Here is an 18,590-nt window from a genome sequence, read left to right as displayed (position 1 = left end):
AATAATGTGAGATGGGAAGAAGAAGAAAATAACGTATGAAGGATGTGGCGCTCATTGCCTTGCTTCCTTTACATTCCGATTTGCTTTTCTGGTGAGGGATTCCGAACCAATGCTAACTATCGTTCATATTCAATGTTGTAATTCGTCCGTCATGCCATGATAAACCGGGAAATCGGAGACGCTGTGTGCTTATTCTTCATGTCATTCCGGCCTATTCTCTGGTGGTTTGGATATGGGTAGATCGGAGGCTGGTGTGGGCGGTTCATCTGGATATCTGCTAGTAGGATGTATGAGACTCCTCCGGTTGCTTTGTGAGAAAGGATGTCTGTCCGGTGGGAGAGGCTCAAAAGGCACCCCCGGTTCCCGTCGTATGAGTGGTGTATCTCTATGACCTAAATGTAGGGTTCCGGGTGATGGCAAAGTCTGTCTCAAATCCGGACGCGGTAGCTCTCGCATCGAAGAGCCTATGTCTTGATTCGGCATATCCCTTGGCCGCTCGTCGCTACTCGGTCCCATCAATGGAATTGGTCTCCCCGGCGGAGGAACGTAGTGCATTTCATGTCGTGGTAATTCCGGCGGGCGACTGCTGCTGGCCTGGGGCGAAAATGACGGCAACCCTGGTGCGACTCCGGAGGGACTAGTGGGCGTAGACGAAACTTTCAGCTTGTGAGATCCAGACCGCCGTGGGGGTGGATACGTTTCTCCACGAGCCTCAGCAGCTGCCTTGCGCCGTTCCGATTCGGCCTTACTAGGCCGTCCACGCTTCCGTGGAGGCTCTCCTCTGGCAGTGACGCTCTCCGAACTTGGGGACAAGAGGGCCGAAGCTCCACTTTCGCTACTGTAAGAAGCGGTGCTCGTCGCAGGGCGTGGTTGTATCGCACGCGGGGCACGAATTGCCCTGTCAGAAGGAATTAGGGGCCTCTTGCGCAAGACGCTACTGCTTTCTGAGGGAACGGTTGCTGGTACGGAGGGTTCATGGGGTTGCGGGGGAATCGAGCCGAGGCTGTGAGTGACGGATAGTTGAACATGTTGCAGCATGTTACAGAACGCTATTTGACAGGAATTGAGGGAGCGACCTGGACAGAATCGGATCAGCAATGCTAAGTCAACCATCCAGAGCATGAAAGGCTGTCCTCGTACGCAGTCAATGCGAACAGGAAGTGAGTCGCATTAACTCAAACTGCCCGGGGCAGAGGACAAGCGGAAGGTGCTGGCAGATCTGTACCTGGAGGAAGGGGTATATCCGCCCAGCTTGGGGTAATGTTGAAATCCCTAATCATTCTGACAAGATGGCTCGAAGGCACTCGGGCCTTCTTCAGAATCTCCGTAAGCAGAGTGTACTAGAGCCAGCCATACCTCCGTCAGCAAAAGCACCGGTAATTGCGACGACAGAGGGACTTCCATGCCCAAATCTGTCGTAGAAAGAGGGGCGAGGATTGGTGGCCCTACCTTCTCCTCCTCAGTCCATGGCCTCTCTGGTTGATTCGACATAGCCAGCAGACCATGGAAGTATAAGGAGGCGGTTTACCTGCTTGATGAATGACCAAACACACGAACCGAATGTAAAACCGATCCCAGAATCTAGACTGGAAGCAAGATATAAAGAGTGACGCGTCACGCGACTACGGATGTAGAACAGTCAAGAGCAAAGCACAACGCCAACCAGGTCGACACGCACCAAGCACGAATCGACAAGGGACCGAAGAAACGATAACAAGAAAGCAGGGAAACAATAAAAAAAAAAGGAAGAACAGAATTTGCCACGGAGCCTCCCAAACGGAACGATGCGTCTACACCAGTAAGTGTATCAACACGTGGGTTCTTAAATAGAGATGCAAAAGCAAGCTAGGAGAGCAGCGAATAAATGTCAAGAAAGAGGAAGAGGGTCAAAACAATGGTCAGCAAACGAATGAAAGGAAGATGAGCCGATGCACATCGGTTGAATAGCAGACATTGAAAGTCAAATAATCGTTCACTGAGGTAGTGGAACACATGAGAGATCGCAAGGGTAAAAGCAAGAAGACGGCGTAAGGAGAGGCTATAGAAACAAAACAACCCAGTAGGAACACCTCCGAATGGATAACAGTTGCCTCTGCGATTCCAGGCCACCGCGTGGAACAAAGGCTTGGGAAAGTTCCAAAAGGAGGAAAGAAGAAGAAAACAAGGGGAATTAAAAAAAAAGAAAAAGATTTAAAATCAAAAGCAGAAAAAAAAAGGGAACGGAGATAAAAATAAACGATGGAACCAAAGTGGATCGTGGCCCTAAGAGAAAAACGTCAGGGCAGTTGGCTGCCGTCGTCGCTGGAGATCGAATGGATTTCTGGAAAGAACAGTTTCAACGGTGCATACTGGTACCACCTCGAGGGTGAAAACGAATGTAAGAAGAGGAAAAGGGGGGAAGAGAGACGCTCGACCAGTAGTGAGGTAACACCGTACCCTCTCAAAAACGTTTTCTAGCCAAACGGACTTTTTAAGTCGGGGCTGCGCAGGAGAGCACTGGTGCAGATGCCAGACATGCGGCCGGTAGGCAAGAGGAAGGCTGCAGGGACTCCTATTCTTTAGTTTCCCCTCTACCTTGCGACCTGCGACTTTTGGAGAGTCGAAGACGAGAAGAGAGCCACAATGGGTCAGAACTTAAGTGACCCGAATCAAGGACAGCGGACCCCAACCTGCCAGAGAGGGACTAGACCGGAAGCTACCGAGAAAAGGATAGTGTTTCAAGAGCGATGGTTTCAAAAATGCCATCAAGTGTCGGTGGCATTCGCAGCAGAGGGGAAGGGGAGAGGGGGGAGGGAAGCCAACCGCACGCTCAACCAGGAGGGGCGCGTTAGCTCTGGAATTTCCAAGCCAGTTCGAATAAGACCAGGAGGGGTGCCAAAAAGCAGCGAAAGGCTAAAGATGCATGAAAGCTGGGAAAACGATGTAAACCCGGACGGGTAACAAGAGCAGGGGGGCCACAAGACCAAAACCGACTCGGCGTGAAGAAGCAATGCAACAACAACCTGCGGCTACTGCTGTACGCCCTGGCTACGAAATCAGACAAAGTTAAAGTCCTGTGCACTAGAAAAGGGGTGGATAAGTTGAGAAGACGATAGCAAATGAGATGAGAAGTAAAGGAATAACATAAAATGGGGGGGAAATAATATAATAATAATAATAATAATAATAATAATAATAATAATAATAATAATAATAATAAAAATAAAATATAAGGAAGAAAATCGAAGAGGATCGTCTAGGCATATCCAGGAAGGCAAGACTTGCCGCCTCTGGGTCAAGAGGCGTTCCTCTGGGGCAAAAAAAGACCCTCTCACGGGACGCAGCGCGTTCTGACGGTACATGATGGGCGACAGGCGATTGATGATGAGTGGGTACGGGCGCCCCAAGATGTTGGGTCAATGGCCTGGAATCGACAGGTTGCTCAGAAATGAAGGCACTCTTCGCCTAAGGGAACGAGGTTCGGGGTTGGGGCCCGGAAGTAGGTAGTGCGGTCGATCCATCCCGACAGCAAATTGTCTCTTGTGTGTCAGTCCGTGTACTGTAATGCATACAGTTACAGGAAAATGCAGAAGCATGCATTGGCCCTATTCACGATAGTGGGAATGCATCCGGCGATGACTGGCAGAAAAATGATAGCAGCGGAGGTGGTTGATAACCGCAGAGTGGGGGTGTTGGGCTCCGCAATAGGCGCGGACGAGAGCAAAATCCTGGAGGCTGGGTAGAGAGGATGGATCCCGTTAGTGCAGAAGGCGATTGAACGAAGGCTGCAAGGATGTTCCGGAACGGCCAGCCCAGACACTAAGCCGTCTGACTGGATACTTCCAGTCCACTCACAGTATTGCTCATCCTGTCTAGCATCGGAGCAGATTGAGTGTATGGTCCAGAGATCATGTTGGCCATCTGGATGAGAATTCTCTTCGGAAGCTCAGTAGCATATGAAAAAAAAGAAGACCGACTCATGATAAATGAGAGTCAGGGAACAAGAGGTAGCTGCCGGCATTAGTATGGATTGTTGCGCAGAAGCAAATTTTGCGGTCGTTCTTCTCTTCCCGACTTTTATTTTCCTTCTTTATAAATCCGATTCCACAAATCGCCGTTTCGATTTATTTTTCACCATAATTTTTTTTGTCGACCAAATTGGTCGGCACGGCGGGCGCTCAGGGACAAGAAAAATAAATCCATCGGTAGGAGATGAAGCAGACCAACCAGCCGACAAAAGCCTTCCCCCACAAGGCAGGCTGGGCTCATACCACCGCGCTTGTGAACTCGCTAGACGGGCTAGTACTATACAGTACATCGTCAGGTCATCGTGGTGACGATCTAGGCAATGTTGCCGCTGATTTTCATTTGACGGGTCGATTGTCGGAAGGTGGCCAACAAGTAAGTATTATTAGTAGCAATGCGAGAAAGCAAAGTGGTCTGTCTGCACCTGTGCATCGTAACATCGGATCGAGACAGACAATGGCCCATGCACGAGAACCATGCAGGAGTAGCAAAGCCCCGCCAACATGAATCAACCGTCAGACGGTAGTCCACTATAGTCCTGCATGGACAGGTTGTCACTGAGGCCGATGGGTTTCCCACCGGCTCTCTTCGACCTTCCCCGACGAGTCCGAATCACGGTCGTTTATGGCCAGGAATGAAAGACAACCGTATCCATTGATCAACGGACCGTAATGGAGATGAGCGGGGGTTTCGAGGTGTGAAATCGACCAAGAGCACGAAGCACATCGCGGGAAAGGGGGAAGATCGAAACAAAGGGAGTTCCGAGACGAGGAGGACTTGCCTTTGGGGAATGGCAGAGGGGCCTGTGGCGCAGTCTGTAACCAATTAACCGCTGACCGTACCATACTACGATAGTACCAAAAACTACCAGTAGGAAGGGTAGAACCTTCCGGCAACCAGGTAAGCTTACCCTACTTGGCCGCTGTTTGGTTTGGTAAAAAGCCAGCACTTCGGTACCCGCCGCGGAGGTACCGGTGACTTCCTGGCAGGCGGGAACATTGTGGCAGACCCACACCTCAGGTACCCGTAGCGCTTGTAACTAAAGGGAATTCCAGACTGCGGTAAACGCTGGCGAGGGCTTGGAAAACTTGCGGTGCGTAAAATCGTGATGATTTTTATTTTTTTATTTTTCATTTTTACTTTTCTTTCTTTTTTTTCTTTTTAAGATGAAAAAATATGTCCGATTGATGAAGAGATTGACTCGAAATGATCCAAATGTATGGACTTGATCTATTAAATTTTTATAATTTACTACTTATTATGTGCTTGCAGTGTGTATGTCGAAGTAGTTTATCATTTAGTCTCTCAATATTCGAGACTCTTGGATCTTGTCTTAGCAAGTTTGACCCATGTATGGCGCTGATGCTGTTCTTTGCACACTAGGCGCCCTAGTAGGTTAATTAACTTCAGACCAACGTATCTTCACCCTCCGCCAGGGATGTCCATCGTGGTCGTAGTAGTATTTCTTAGTATTCTCTTTCCTAATATTAATAATACTTTGTAAACTCGGGCTACAAGAATTGCTCCTCCGTATAGCTAGTGCTCTTTCTATGTACGTGTGTATGTGGGCGTGCGTATATGCTTTAGTGTCTGTGTTCTCTTCACCGTCTGGTAGTATAGCGGAAAAATTCATCTTAATTCATTCAAAGATGCATGACTAGTTAAAGTTTTCGAGGGAAGTATCTAGCATGTAGTTTTACCTTCCTGAAGAAGGCAACTGATGATATCCACCAGAGAGTATTTGTGTGGAAGAATTGGCCTGCGCTTAGGTGCAAGATCCATGTTCTAAGACGGTCTGCCTCTTCTGCGCACAGATGTGTCTTCTGACAATCCACCGATACTCTGCATTAGTTAGTTAAGTTAGTCGATTCCTACGCTTATTCATTAAGCCCATCACGGTTTCACTTCGGTTTTCTCCGTTCCCTTCTCGTCTTACACACATTCCTTTTTTAATTTTTACATTAAGTAGCTACTATTTGTAATGATGATGATTTCTCATCCTTTTCTTTTTCTATAAGCCCTAAAATAAAAAGCACCCGGGGTTCTGTGTTAGAGGACGGAATTGGCCCTAAGCAGCGATGAAATGCACGCATGTGGAGCGCATACCATAATCCTCGGCTATAGGTATCTGCTATCTCGCTATAGTGTGCCGTGTACCTAACGGGGTACACGTAGGCACAACTCAAGGCCTGAACATCAGTGCTGGTGGGTTTGCTCCGAAAAAGGTACCTATCATGGCTGTTGAAACCCAGACAGGTACTTAGGAGGTACCAGTTACCTCGGAGGCTCTCTCTCTGGGTGTGTGTGAAAGTAAACTAAGTACTCTCTGAAATGGCCCCAACACAATTCTCCCCTCATCCTAGTTATAACAAGAATGTTATAATACCATACAATACTGGTAGTCTAGTGTAGTACATACACAGACAGGCCAACTCCCTCTGCGGTAATCCAACCCACTTCTATCGAGGCAACACCGGTTCATGCATGGTCATATCCTGATTGTCATGGCTTCAATTTCCCATCATCCCGTCTTACGTTTGACTGGATACACAAGCTCTGTATCACGATTCGCTCTTCCCTCTCTTTCCCTTACCTTAAAATGCTGAAAGGCTGGGGATCACTGCCAGGTCCCATGGTTCAGACGAAGGTTTCACAGAAAGAAAGTTCAAACTAAGCACGGACTCCGAGAAGAATGGGAGCGTTCCGTCCGGCGTGGGACGGCCTGCATCTTGGAATCTCGAGATCAGTCCAGTCATCCAGTGAGTTCTCCTCCGTGCTAGGTCCGTCCCTGCTCCGGATGGAGATTCCGTGTACCTAGTGCTGCCATTAAAACGGTAGTGATCCCATTTGACTCCATCCATCCGGCTAAGTCTACCTGACCACCACTCATTTTGAACTCTGCTACGCTACCTACGGAGTGCATATACTTCCTGCCTGCATTTACCCAAAATGCGATGGCCTCCTCCAATCGCTAGCCGCCCCGAACCACGTCAGTCTGGAAGCACGGTAGAAGAATGCTCCTGAATTCGACATGTCGTCCAGTACAGTCATTGCGTTGCATCCTAATGCTTCTCTTGCAGATCCTTCTTTTTTACCTGCGTTCTCCACTGCATGTGAGTCCAGTACACCGGCCGTGGTATCCATGTTGCCATTTGATCTTCCGTCCGACCACCTAGCCATTGGATGGGAGGATTAGGAGAGGGAGCTGCATGGCCAGGCGGACCCCTAGCCCTAGTCTTGGTGATTTGGGCGTCTCGTGGCCTATGATTCTGACTCCCGCATAAGCGAACCGCAAGTTGGTTGGAGGACAGTCTCTCCGTCTCCCCATCTGCAGGTGCCGGTCGTCTTAGCTTTCACGCGCTCTTCCTGCTTCATAACTACCCGGTGCCCCGTCCTCGGAAGATGCGACGGGAAGGTAGCTGGACTTGAGATGGTACAGTAAATCTGTATCTCCCAGGATTACGAATCGCAAGTTCCCTCCTGTGCTTTGACCTACGATGCCTTCGCTTTGTCTTGCTGGCCTGTCATTTTCCCATTGATTGTAGTCCGTTTCTGCAACCCCCGTTTTCTCGGTCGTTGGCTTGAACTTGGCCCCGAATGCAATGTCCAGGTCTCATAACTCCATTGAAAGCCAGCTTTGCTTAGAAAGAAACCATTCCAAGTGCTTCTGCTGACACTCTGATTTCTGCAAAGGTATCGCAGAGCCGAGTATATACTTAGGGACTATGATAACATGGATTGCCTACCAGATATGCCCCGTCCTAGCACCATGACACCGTGAAGCCGAGTGCTCAGATCTTAATAACCCCACGATAGCTACAGTATTGAACAACTCCCAACTGCAAAGAGGTTGAAAGGGCAGAAAAGACCACATATAACAAGTGACCGTTAGTGGACCCCGAGTCAAACATGGGTTGGTTTATGCTAGGTCGATACTCGGTTAAGATCAGTTGGAATGCAAACACTCTCTCGCTGGGATGATAACACGCGTCGAGCACCCACTGTCTCGTCTGTGAAAGCGATGTATTCACAGAGGATGAGAACAAAGGTATAATTCAATGCGTGTTTAACCCCGCATTCTCGATTAGACCTTTTGTGTGCTTTGAAAGAGATATACCGACAGTGAAGGATTATTGTCATGATCTAAATGGGCGGGTGTCGGGTTTGTATACTGAGCCACCGGATTGTTGAGTCGAGGTGAATAGATAATGGACCGCCATGGCTTAGAATAGAATGACAATAACATTGAAATGAAAGACTCCCAATTTCTCAGTCCTCTCTGTAGGCTATTCCCGGCTAACACTGGGGTGGTCGTGAAACCTTGCTCTCGACCCTTTCTAACCTCGAGGTATTCTTGGCACCCGCGGAAAACGTGGGCGATGCTTTGACTTGCGACTTTCTTTCTGGTGGTTAAGTTCTCGTCGAATTATTCTGCCAGTCTTTCCTCATCGCTTCACTTTCCCTTCTTTGCTCTCTCTCTTTTTATTTTTCATTTCTCCTTCCGCCCCCCTTCTTTTAATTTCACCATTTACCTTTTTTCTTCTCTTTTCTTCTTGTCTTCCACCAGACTGGAACTGCAACCACAACGACAACTTTCTCGCGCGGTCTCCGATCTAGCCTAGCCACAGCGCATCTCCCACCGGGCACCGAATAAGTTGCGCGCTCCGTCCGTGTCGTCATGTCCCCTCATGACTACGCGGACCATCAATCAGAATCTGTCGCAGATGCGGTGACCGCGATGAAGCTGGAGTCCGACGCAGCGCCCGAAAATTCAGCCATGCCAAACGGCGGAGGAGCCATGATCAAGGATGAATCGTCAAACGCGGCCTCCAACGCCTCCCCCGTCCCGACCCCAAAGGCAGAACGATCCCGATCTTCTTCTCGAGCCCCGGTGAAGAAGGAAGAGAACTACGAAGACGACGGAAGCAATGTGAAAGGGGCGGAGAACAATCATGGGGACAACGTGGAGGAGAAAGTCGGAGGCGACATTATTGTCAAGCTCGAGCCTGGACAGCCTCCCAAGTTAACACGGAGCTCTTCCCAGAAGGTTGTTCCACGGCCACCGCAGTTGTTTGCCCATCTGCCGGATAGCACAGCTGAGGCTCAAGCGACGTTTGACTTAATGGACGCATGCACGTACGCCAATAAGTACATGGGTTATACTGAACATGCGATGGAATGCGATTGTGCTGAAGAATGGGGTAAGTTTTTACTGAGATATCTCCTGCGCTGTCTGTCTACTCAACCTCGCCGTCACTGGCTTCATCGTTTGGCTCCTACGCGTGGTGGCGTTCCTCAAACCCATCTTGAGAGGGGGGTGGGAACTGCCACTTGGTCTACGCTCCTGCCTTATTGTTTATTTTCTGTCCCTTCCCTATTTATTTAAACACTCTGTTATTTCACGTTGTTATTTCGATACATCTCCCCCTTTTCCTTGGTTGTTGGTTTTTCATGTCTGCGTTGTTTTGTGTGTCTTCCCCCCACCTACGGACCTAATTAGTTAACCCATGACCAGAACCGTCGGTCTCCAAAAATCTGGCATGCGGTGAAGACTCAGATTGCATTAACCGCGCGACCAAGATCGAATGCATGGGCGATTGTGGATGTGGGCCAGAGTGTCAGAACCAACGATTCCAGCGAAGGGAATATGCTCCGGTGGCGGTGATCAAAACGGAAAAGAAAGGGTTCGGTCTCCGGGCGGAGGCTGACCTGCGACCGCACCAATTCATCTTTGAGTATGTGGGCGAAGTCATCAACGAGGGCCAATTTCGGCGCCGCATGAGACAGTATGACGAAGAGGGAATCAAGCACTTTTATTTCATGTCCCTCAGCAAGGGCGAATTTGTCGATGCGACCAAAAAGGGTAATCTTGGCCGCTTTTGCAACCATTCGTGCAATCCCAATTGTTATGTCGACAAGTGGGTCGTTGGCGAGAAACTTCGCATGGGAATCTTTGCTGAACGACACATTCAAGCTGGGGAGGAACTCGTCTTCAACTACAATGTCGACCGCTATGGGGCAGATCCGCAACCCTGTTACTGCGGCGAGCCTAACTGTACCGGCTTCATCGGGGGTAGAACTCAAACGGAGCGGGCTACAAAGTTGTCGAATGCTACCATCGAAGCTTTGGGTATTGACGATGCAGACGGCTGGGACACCGCCGTTGCGAAGCGGCCACGCAAGAAAAAGACGGGAGAAGACGATGAAGAATATGTAGACAGTGTGCAGCCCAAGTCCTTAGAGGAGAATGGCGTGACCAAGGTCATGGCGGCGCTCATGCAGTGCAAGGAGAAATGGATTGCGGTTAAGCTCCTGGGACGAATTCAGCGCTGTGATGATGAGCGAGTCCGGAATCGGGTGGTGAAAATGCATGGATACCAGATTCTGAACTCCCAGCTGGGCATGTGGAAGGAGGATCACAACGTCGTTTTACAGATTCTCGACATTCTAGACAAGTTCCCTCGTCTGACGCGGAACAAGATTATCGACTCCAAGATCGAGTCTACCATCCAACCACTGACCAGCTGTGGTGATGAGCGTGTGGAGAAGAAGTCAGCCACCTTGCTGCAAGTCTGGTCGACCCTCGAGGTTGGTTATCGCATTCCACGCATGAAGAGAGATCCCAATGCCATGACGCCAGCCGTTAATCAGTTCGGGCGGCGAGAGAATACTCGGGATGAGCGACGACGGTCAAAGTCTCGTTCCCGATCGAGGTCACGGTCTATAGAAGCCCCTCGCGGGCCAGCTGCTCAAACGCGAGGCGGACATGGCCAGAGAAATCCTCACCATCATGGTCCCCGACCCTTCCGTCGACAATTCAACCCCCTCCCGCCAGGATGGTTCCAAGCGGAATCAAATGGGAGAACCTACTATTACTCCGCTCGCGGGGACACTACCTGGACACGACCGACAAAGGCCGCTCCTCAACCGCCGCCGGCCCCGAAAGAATCGAGAGACAAGGCATTGCAGGATATCATCGATGGTATCATGAACGCCAAGGAGAACACACCAAAGGATAAGAGCGGAACTCCAGCTACACCACAAACGTCTAGACCAACACCGGATATGAAGGATGGTCAAGAAAAGTGGAGGTCATATAGCGAGGAGAAGCGAAAGAAAATCTATGAAAACACGGTGAGTAGTACAGTGTTTGAGGGATACGACACGAACGGCGTGCAAGTACTGACGGTGAATAGCTCTATCCCCACGTCAAGTATGTGGTGGACAAGTTCAAGCACAAACTTCCGAAAGACGACTTGAAACGCTATGCCAAAGATGTGAGATGAAACCTCTCAAAGCCTCTACAGAAGAATAGTCGAGCTAACGAATTGTTGTCGACACAGGTGGCTAAGAAACTGGTAAATTCGGATTTCAAAAACAACCGTGTTGGGGACCCTACCAAGATCGATGACAAGCAGCAAAAGAAGGTGAAGAAATTCTGCAAAGAATTCTTCGACAAAGCTGTCGTCAAGCACCGCGTATACGAACAACGGAAAGCAGAGCGACAGTCGAAGGAGCCAGATTCGAAGCCCAATGACGCGGCAGCGGAGGCTGTCGAGGATGACGGTCTGGACGTAAAGATGTCTGACGATGAGGACGATCGGGTTCCAGCACAGGATGAGGAGACGCCTACGACCATGACAGACGAAGTGCAAGGCCCCTTGAAACGTAAGAGAGAAGATGAGCCAAACACCGGTGATGGAAGCACAACCGAGTATACTACCCCGTCTTCGTCCAAGCGACAACGATCCTCCACGCCGCCACCACCACCCCCTCCTCCCATGAGCCCTGGTAACGAGCAAGGCCAAAGTGGCGAAAATGGGAATATGAAGAGCGATGCAGATGAGCCCACTCCTGCGGACAAACAAAATCTTGGCTCTCCTCCGCCTCCTCCGCCTCCTCCTCCCTACCCTGAACAGGAGATGGATACCAACAACAATCATTTCAGCCCCGAAGATGGCGTGAAGGAGCTAAACCCGACACATATTGGCATCGAGGGACGGGTATAGCATGAGGAACTCCAGCCAGCTAGTAAAACCAAAGCTAGCCAGCTGATATCCCCACCATCCATTCCAACCCAAGGGGGGAGTTCCAGCATCGGGTCTGGTGTTCTAGGAGTTCGACTTGACTTGATATGATATGACTAATTGGCTGCCATTTATTCTTAGCCCTCCTTCTATTATTTTCCCCTTCTATATTCCCCAATACCTTAAGGGGATTTCGTCCGGAGAGCATCTGGTTCGTTTTGAATTGATCTGATCTGATCTGACTCGATTTGGCCGTTCATCTTATTACTTGTGCCATTCTTCCCCTTGTGCTATTCTATTTTTACTATATTCTATTCCTTCCCTTCCAGTTGCTCTTTCCTTCTCGTCTGGGTTTTCTTTTATATCTCTTTTTCTATATTTGCATTCCTATCCCCTTTTATTATCACTTTTCCTTGTTCAAACATGAATACCCCCAATTCGTACCCGCGATAGCTATGATGATTGCATACCTCCCGGTCTTAGAGGAGAGAGAGAGAGAGAGAGAAAGGAAAACAACAAAACGTACTCAATCAACAAGGACATTTCATTTCTTTTTAGGTTTTGTTGACGAGAGAGTGAGGGAGAGAGGATAAGTAGGATCATGAAGTGTCTTACTAAAAGCACATATCTATATCTATTCTTTTACCACTTCTAGATGCACCCATACGCAGTAGTGATTAAGTGTAGTGCATACATGCGTGTACAAATATATACCATCATCATGAGTTGATATGATGCTAATACTAGTTAATCCCATAATAAGTAGTAGTAGACCATGATTCCAAAATTGGCAGTTAGCATTCTCTCTAAGCTCCCTGGTACTTAAACTTACTTGGTCGTCCTTTACCCCCCCCCCCCCCCCTCCAAACACACACCCATTCGACTAAACAAACTTCTACTTCATAGAAACATGGACAAGTCAATTCAGATACAGGTAGTAAGTACCTCCCTCACCTGAGATATTTTATTGATAGTGACCATACATAGTAGTTGAATTACTCACGAAGGTATTAATTTTCTTTAATATCTTGTGTACGATGTGGCGCGGAATGGAATCATATGTGTCTGGTTTGTTGGTTTTCTGTATTATGTATGTATGTTATGTATGTGTTTGCTTAGTTCCATTTACACTACGAGGATGATATAAATAAGAGGTTTTAGGGAGAATAGTGTCCAGTCAGTCCACACAAATACACCCCCGGATATTCTACCCATTCCATTCATTCATAGCACAATAAGGATATTCATGTATGTTCGAGAGAGGCAAAGAAAAAAGAAAACGTGAAAAAAAAGGGAAAAAGGCGTAAAGGATAAAAGGAAGAAATTCCTCTAGTAGAAACTCTCCACGATACTCTCCTTGTTGGCGTTACCCATGCCAACACCACGGGGACCCATCTCACCCAGACGGAAGACACTTTCAATCACACTCAACTCCGTGGCTGTCGTGTCCAGACCCGTGACAGCGAGCCAGTCGTTCACGACCATACCGGCACCGACGACGGGGCTACCGCGGTTGACACTACCAGCGACGAGGGGCACTTGCAGGAGGGAGGAAAGTTCATCCTGGTCACGGATGGAGGTCTTGGGGTGGACGATACCACCTTGGTTGGAGAGGGCCATGTAGGAGCCAGTCAGGACGTTGTCGGCGACGGTTTGACGGAAGACTTCGACGCCGAGGACATCGGCGATGCTGTTGGTTTTGACATGTTAGCATGAGTGTGCAAAAATTGCATGTATGTGTGTGTAAGGGTATCACGGGCATACATTTCTTCGGTTTCCCGCTCGAGATCCGGGTGGATCAGCGCGACATGGTCATTACAGCAGATGACGTTCCCCAGAGCCGAAAGACGTTCCTCTATACGTTGAATCTTCACCGAATCGGGTAGCGTATTCCGGAGATGTTGAAGCTCTTGGTCTGTCGTGGTGGTGGGGACGAGGAGACCATTGCGGTTTCTGATATTGGGCGAAAGATAGTCAGTGGATTTTGATACGGGAGATCAATTTGAGTCCGGGCCTAGACATACCCTGCCGTCAGACGGCCAACAATGCGGGTTCCAGCGATGGTTGCGTGGCAGATGGGAATGACATCTTGCAATTCGGCCTCGAATACACTAAATGGAGCGTTAATGGGACTGGGTTGTGGTTCTGGCAGGAACGGGTATATATATATGCACCTGTAGAAGTTCTCGGAGGCGCCAATGGCAACAATAGCGTAGGAGTTGGTGAGACGGGAGAAAACACCGACCCTAGAAAACAAATATGCATTAGTAAAAGGGTCCAGAAGCTGCGAGGTCTGGGCTGCATGGTCAAGCAGGCCAGCAGAAAATTCTCCGGGGTGCGTCTCACTCGTTGGAGTTCTCGAACTGCGCGCGGACGGCCATAATTCCTTCTGTCGGAGTCGGAGTACTAGTGGTGGAAATAGTGAAGTTTGGAGAATTCTAGGTCTTGCGCTTCGAGAGAGCGAGGAAGGTGATCGAGTGCCCGTGAAAGGGAAAGAGATCGCTGGGAGGAGAGAGAGAGAGATTCGAAGTGGTGAAGGCGGGGTGAGGGCGAGGCAGAGCCTGTCGGGAAGAGGTTCGTGGCGGGGAAAACGGCGAGAAAGGAACACAAAGTGCTAGAACAGGACTTTGCGACTCGCAATTGACGAGAGACGGGACTCGATCAGGCAAAAGATGCAGGCAAATTAAAGAGCACAGCAGGGTCGTGAACCGCAGTGATGGAGGAAAAGCCCGAGGAAATAAAAAGCTTCGAGCGATAGCCCCGCCTATGGCACTAGTCCCAATCGGGGTGGAAGGCGGCGACCGGGCAGAACCAGTCATGAGTCAGCAAACAGCATCAGTCATCATATCCCCCCGTCGACTCATCGCCAGCAAGACATGAGCCATTATGATTCATCCTCCGGTGGGTCTAGATTCCCCTCCCCAGTAACTACTAGACCCAGCCCCCTTTACATAGTTAACACCGCCGCATAGTACGGTTCCCCACTCCGGGTGAGAAGAGACGTGAGATCAAGAAGGACGAACTCAATAAAATCAAAATTAGAAATCATGTTTATGAAGAGAAGATCCTAACCACTCAACGCCTAAGGGGAATCCTCCGTAGCTAAATACATAACCAGTCGCTAGGTAATCGAAAAGAGAAAAGGCCTTACATATCCCAACGAAGAAGTCTACTTCAAAACTCCGGGTGAGAATCCTAGCGCGAAAAGACAAATCAAGATAAGCCTGCGCGCACACTCATCCCCTTCCCGCTAAAAGGGGGGACGAGGCCCTGGGGGAGGTGGTGGAGGCGGCGGCGGATAATAAAGACTTGGGGGGTGGTGTCCCGTCATAAAACCGGGTAGGGGAGGTCGATGAAAGTTGGACCCCGGCGGAGGAGGAAGGTGAGGAGGCCCTCCCATGGAGGCAAAAGGATCAGGCAAGCCGAGCTGTTCGTTGATCGGGGGAATCTGTTGCCCCGCTGGAAGAAGACGACGGGGCTGTTGTCTCTGGGGGGTGGGTGGAGGCAGCACAAATGGTCGAGTTTCGGCAGGGCCGTGGGCCAATGGCGGCTGTGCAGGCTGGGGCAGGAGGGCTCGATGAGTCGAGAGGCGTGGAGCAGCTTGTGACAGGGGAGGGCGCGGAGGCTCCGCCGCAGCAATATCTGCCAGGGCTGACAATGCTCGGGGACGAAAGTCAGGCAGCACCACCGGAGGACTGATCTCTGCCGGTACTGTGTTGCGAGGAACTTCAACAACCCCGGTCGCTTTCACCAACATATCGAGAATCTGTTCAGCGGTCATGCCGGCAAAAGGGCCTGCGTCCCGGATCTCCTTCATCTGCGGATCGATGTCGTCGCCCACCTTGGCCCGCTGAACGAAGTCGTCCCAGCCAAAGTAAGCACGATCGTAGAGGGCTGCCCCAGAAGGATTCCGAACATAGTTGGAGTTGAAGCCTCTGAACACTTCCCTGGCGGGTGGTACCACTCGTCCGCGCTCCGGCTCGGTTTCGGAATCATCAGTCTGCAGTGTAACGTTAGTAGCCATTCCTGGTTCCGAGCACCGGATTTTATACGTACCTCAGTATGCTCATCATCTTCCGCGGCACGGCGGCCTTCGACAAAAGTCATATACGCCCCTTGACTGGCCAGCAGGTGCTCTTCGCGAATATTGCAGGCTTGGGCCTATTGTTCGTTGGTTGTCAGGAGCCCGTCTAATGAAAGGAATAAGCGTCATAACTCACCCGATATCGCTCCTCAATAGCTTGCTTGTTGGCCTCGAATAGCCGGTGCTCCTGCGCCACCTTGAGTTCGTATTCCCGGCGTAAAACCTCCTTCCGTCCATTTAGTCTCTCCTTCAACTGCATATTGACTTCTTCAAACTCTGGCACGTTCTTATGCGCGTTCTTATCGCGGGCCAGTCGCTTCTCAGACTGCGTGGCTAGCACTGCCAGCGCCAGCCGCTGAGCAGCAGCCACTTTCTTGAAGGCCTTATCCAACTCCCGTTGCCTGTCCCGCAGCTTCTGGGTAGCTGCACTTGGGGAAGGAGAGCGGTCAGGCTCCACATCGCTCGAGCGATCCAGTTGTCGACCGGTGCGACCACCACGACCACTGCGTGCGGCGCCTCGTCCTCGTTTGTTCACTGCGAAACGCGCTGAGCCGCGACTCCGTCCACCACGACCGCGGCCTCGAGTGCGTCCACCACGGGTTGGTTTACCGGCCGTCGACTCCGTGGCTACCTCTGGCGTTGATCCTTCAATCTCTTCAGTCACCTGGCGAGAGTCGTAGTCAATTCTCGAGTCGGCCACGGCCTCAGCGGGGGACCGTGATGCCGGATTACCACCGGTGCCATTCTGCAATTGCTGATCTAATGCGTGCTCCAACTCGCCCTCTTCCACTTTAGGCTTCTTGCTAGGGGATTCCGAGACACTCTCGCTCCCAGCCGCACCAGTATCTTCTGGTTGAGATGACGACTTAGGCTTCTCGGATGCCTCTGGACTTGGGGTGGTCGCTGTATTCTGACGATCAGCAGTCTCAGGGGCTGCCGGTTCAGTGACACCACTCTTGTCTTCATCAACAACGGTGCCCTTTGGTGACTCTTCCTTCGTAAAAAGATGAAGGTCTGGCACGATGCTCTGAGGCTCATCTTGCGGTGGCCTGGGTTGCTCAGCCGGTACAGGAGTGGTCCTGTCTGGTGAAGGAGACTTGACCGCAGGAGCAGTAGAAGTAGCATTGTGAGTAGTGTCAATGATATTGTCAGCGAATTGCCGGCTTCTATTTCTCGTTCTGGTACTCGGGGCAGCAGTGGTAGAAGGGCTCGGCTCTGAGGATTTCGGGACGATGCCCTGATCGTTAGAACCATCTTCAGCTGATGTTGGAAGCACATGGGCCCTGAGTCTCGCCGACTGCCTCGTAGTCCGAGGAGTCTCTTCAACCGTCGGGCCCCGCTTGACGCGCTTGTGCCGAGGGGTTTCTGGAACGGCTGTTACTGGCGTTTCAGGTTGGGCAGTGGCCAACTGGGCGCTTGCGCGAGTCCGAGTATTACGGGTTTCGCGAGCGGTGTTTTCACGAGCTACATTTTCACGCGCTGCACTCTCACGGAGCGCCGCTTCGCGAGCTGCATTCTCTGCGGCAGTATTGGCTCGAGCAGCACGAGTGCTGAGCGTGATAATACGTGATGGGCGATTGGTGTTGTTTCTTAGATGATTGTTGCTGTTCCCAGCCGTAGCAGCAGTGTTGCTGGGGGCTCTAACATCATGTTGAGAGGCACGCGCATCTCGACTCGAACGTAAACTCCGAGTCACACGAACAGATGAAAAATCATCATTTGTGGAGTCTGGGGAGCCATAAGAATCTGCTGCGATAGCTGGAAGGGGGTAAAAACTTACTAGTATTGTTCTGGGAAGCCCCTGCGCCAGCGTGACCACCAGAGGATGTAGCTGAGGCTTGGGTAGCTTCAAGTTTACGCTTGACCCCCGCCATTGCTGTCCACTATCTAGTTGAGAATTCGGTTAGAGGTAAGGATGCGTGAACGAGTCGAGCAAATGGGGTGGAGGGGCAATGGAAAGAAACAAGACGAATAACACCGTCAGATATGAGGATCCACTTCTGAGAATCAACGTTTTAGGGGAAGACAGGAACAGACAACAAGGCTGTTGAGATGCAGTCGTTGATGGAAACACAATGATAAGATGAGGCAAAAATGCAAGATCTTCAGGCAAGCAACGCCAAAAGGGCAAGCAGTGAAGTGGGTCACGCGAAGTAGATGAGAAAGCAGGAGAGAAAAATAAAAACAAGGAAAAGACGTATGTCAAGCAGGCCCCATTTAGATCAAGTAGGAACTGCAAGAAGATCAGGGAAGGGATGCAGGCATTAACTATCTTGAACGGTGAAAGGCCATGCTAAGCGACATGGGTACGTGTGGTTGAGAAAGGGAATGGGAAAACGGTGAAAGAGCCAGACGTATGGTACATTGGTTGGAATAAAGTTAAGGATGGGGATATGCTGGGGGGAGAGGACGCATCAGGAAGTACAGGGAAGAAAAGGGCGGAGGATGGCAGCCAGGCAAAAGGCCGAGATGAG

At 50.4% G+C, this 18,590-nt stretch overlaps 5 protein-coding genes across 5 annotated transcripts; 2 read left to right on the top strand and 3 right to left on the bottom strand.

Annotated features, from left to right (window-relative positions):
• Window positions 1-201: 201 nt before the first annotated feature.
• BO87DRAFT_400345 (putative AT DNA binding protein) lies at window positions 202-1,491 on the bottom strand (the record flags this gene model as incomplete). Its single annotated transcript, XM_025625515.1, has 3 exons — window positions 202-1,076; window positions 1,226-1,340; window positions 1,450-1,491. 3 exons carry the CDS (start codon window positions 1,489-1,491, stop codon window positions 202-204), a joined length of 1,032 nt encoding a protein of 343 aa, XP_025475961.1.
• Window positions 1,492-4,191: 2,700 nt separating this feature from the next.
• Window positions 4,192-5,035, top strand: BO87DRAFT_400344 (uncharacterized protein; the record flags this gene model as incomplete). Its single annotated transcript, XM_025625514.1, has 4 exons — window positions 4,192-4,380; window positions 4,556-4,652; window positions 4,718-4,843; window positions 4,911-5,035. The coding sequence occupies 4 exons, from the start codon at window positions 4,192-4,194 to the stop codon at window positions 5,033-5,035; spliced, it is 537 nt and encodes a 178-aa protein (XP_025475960.1).
• Window positions 5,036-8,683: 3,648 nt separating this feature from the next.
• set2 (SET and WW domain protein) lies at window positions 8,684-12,014 on the top strand (the record flags this gene model as incomplete). Its single annotated transcript, XM_025627502.1, has 4 exons — window positions 8,684-9,206; window positions 9,521-11,139; window positions 11,202-11,282; window positions 11,349-12,014. The coding sequence occupies 4 exons, from the start codon at window positions 8,684-8,686 to the stop codon at window positions 12,012-12,014; spliced, it is 2,889 nt and encodes a 962-aa protein (XP_025475959.1).
• A 1,347-nt stretch (window positions 12,015-13,361) lies between these two features.
• Window positions 13,362-14,413, bottom strand: BO87DRAFT_317199 (translation initiation factor 6; the record flags this gene model as incomplete). Its single annotated transcript, XM_025619759.1, has 5 exons — window positions 13,362-13,722; window positions 13,797-13,985; window positions 14,057-14,143; window positions 14,207-14,278; window positions 14,379-14,413. 5 exons carry the CDS (start codon window positions 14,411-14,413, stop codon window positions 13,362-13,364), a joined length of 744 nt encoding a protein of 247 aa, XP_025475958.1.
• A 434-nt stretch (window positions 14,414-14,847) lies between these two features.
• On the bottom strand, window positions 14,848-18,161 carry BO87DRAFT_152220 (uncharacterized protein). The gene is made up of 4 exons (XM_025618186.1): window positions 17,897-18,161; window positions 16,253-17,844; window positions 16,089-16,193; window positions 14,848-16,032 (listed from the first exon to the last, which is right to left on the bottom strand). Exons 1-4 carry the CDS (start codon window positions 17,988-17,990, stop codon window positions 15,283-15,285), a joined length of 2,541 nt encoding a protein of 846 aa, XP_025475957.1. The 5' UTR covers window positions 17,991-18,161; the 3' UTR covers window positions 14,848-15,282.
• Between the last annotated feature and the right edge of the window lie 429 nt (window positions 18,162-18,590).

This window comes from Aspergillus neoniger (genome assembly GCF_003184625.1).
Source record: "Aspergillus neoniger CBS 115656 unplaced genomic scaffold BO87scaffold_36, whole genome shotgun sequence".
Taxonomy (NCBI): domain Eukaryota; kingdom Fungi; phylum Ascomycota; class Eurotiomycetes; order Eurotiales; family Aspergillaceae; genus Aspergillus; species Aspergillus neoniger.
This window is presented reverse-complemented; position numbering and strand designations above follow the sequence as displayed.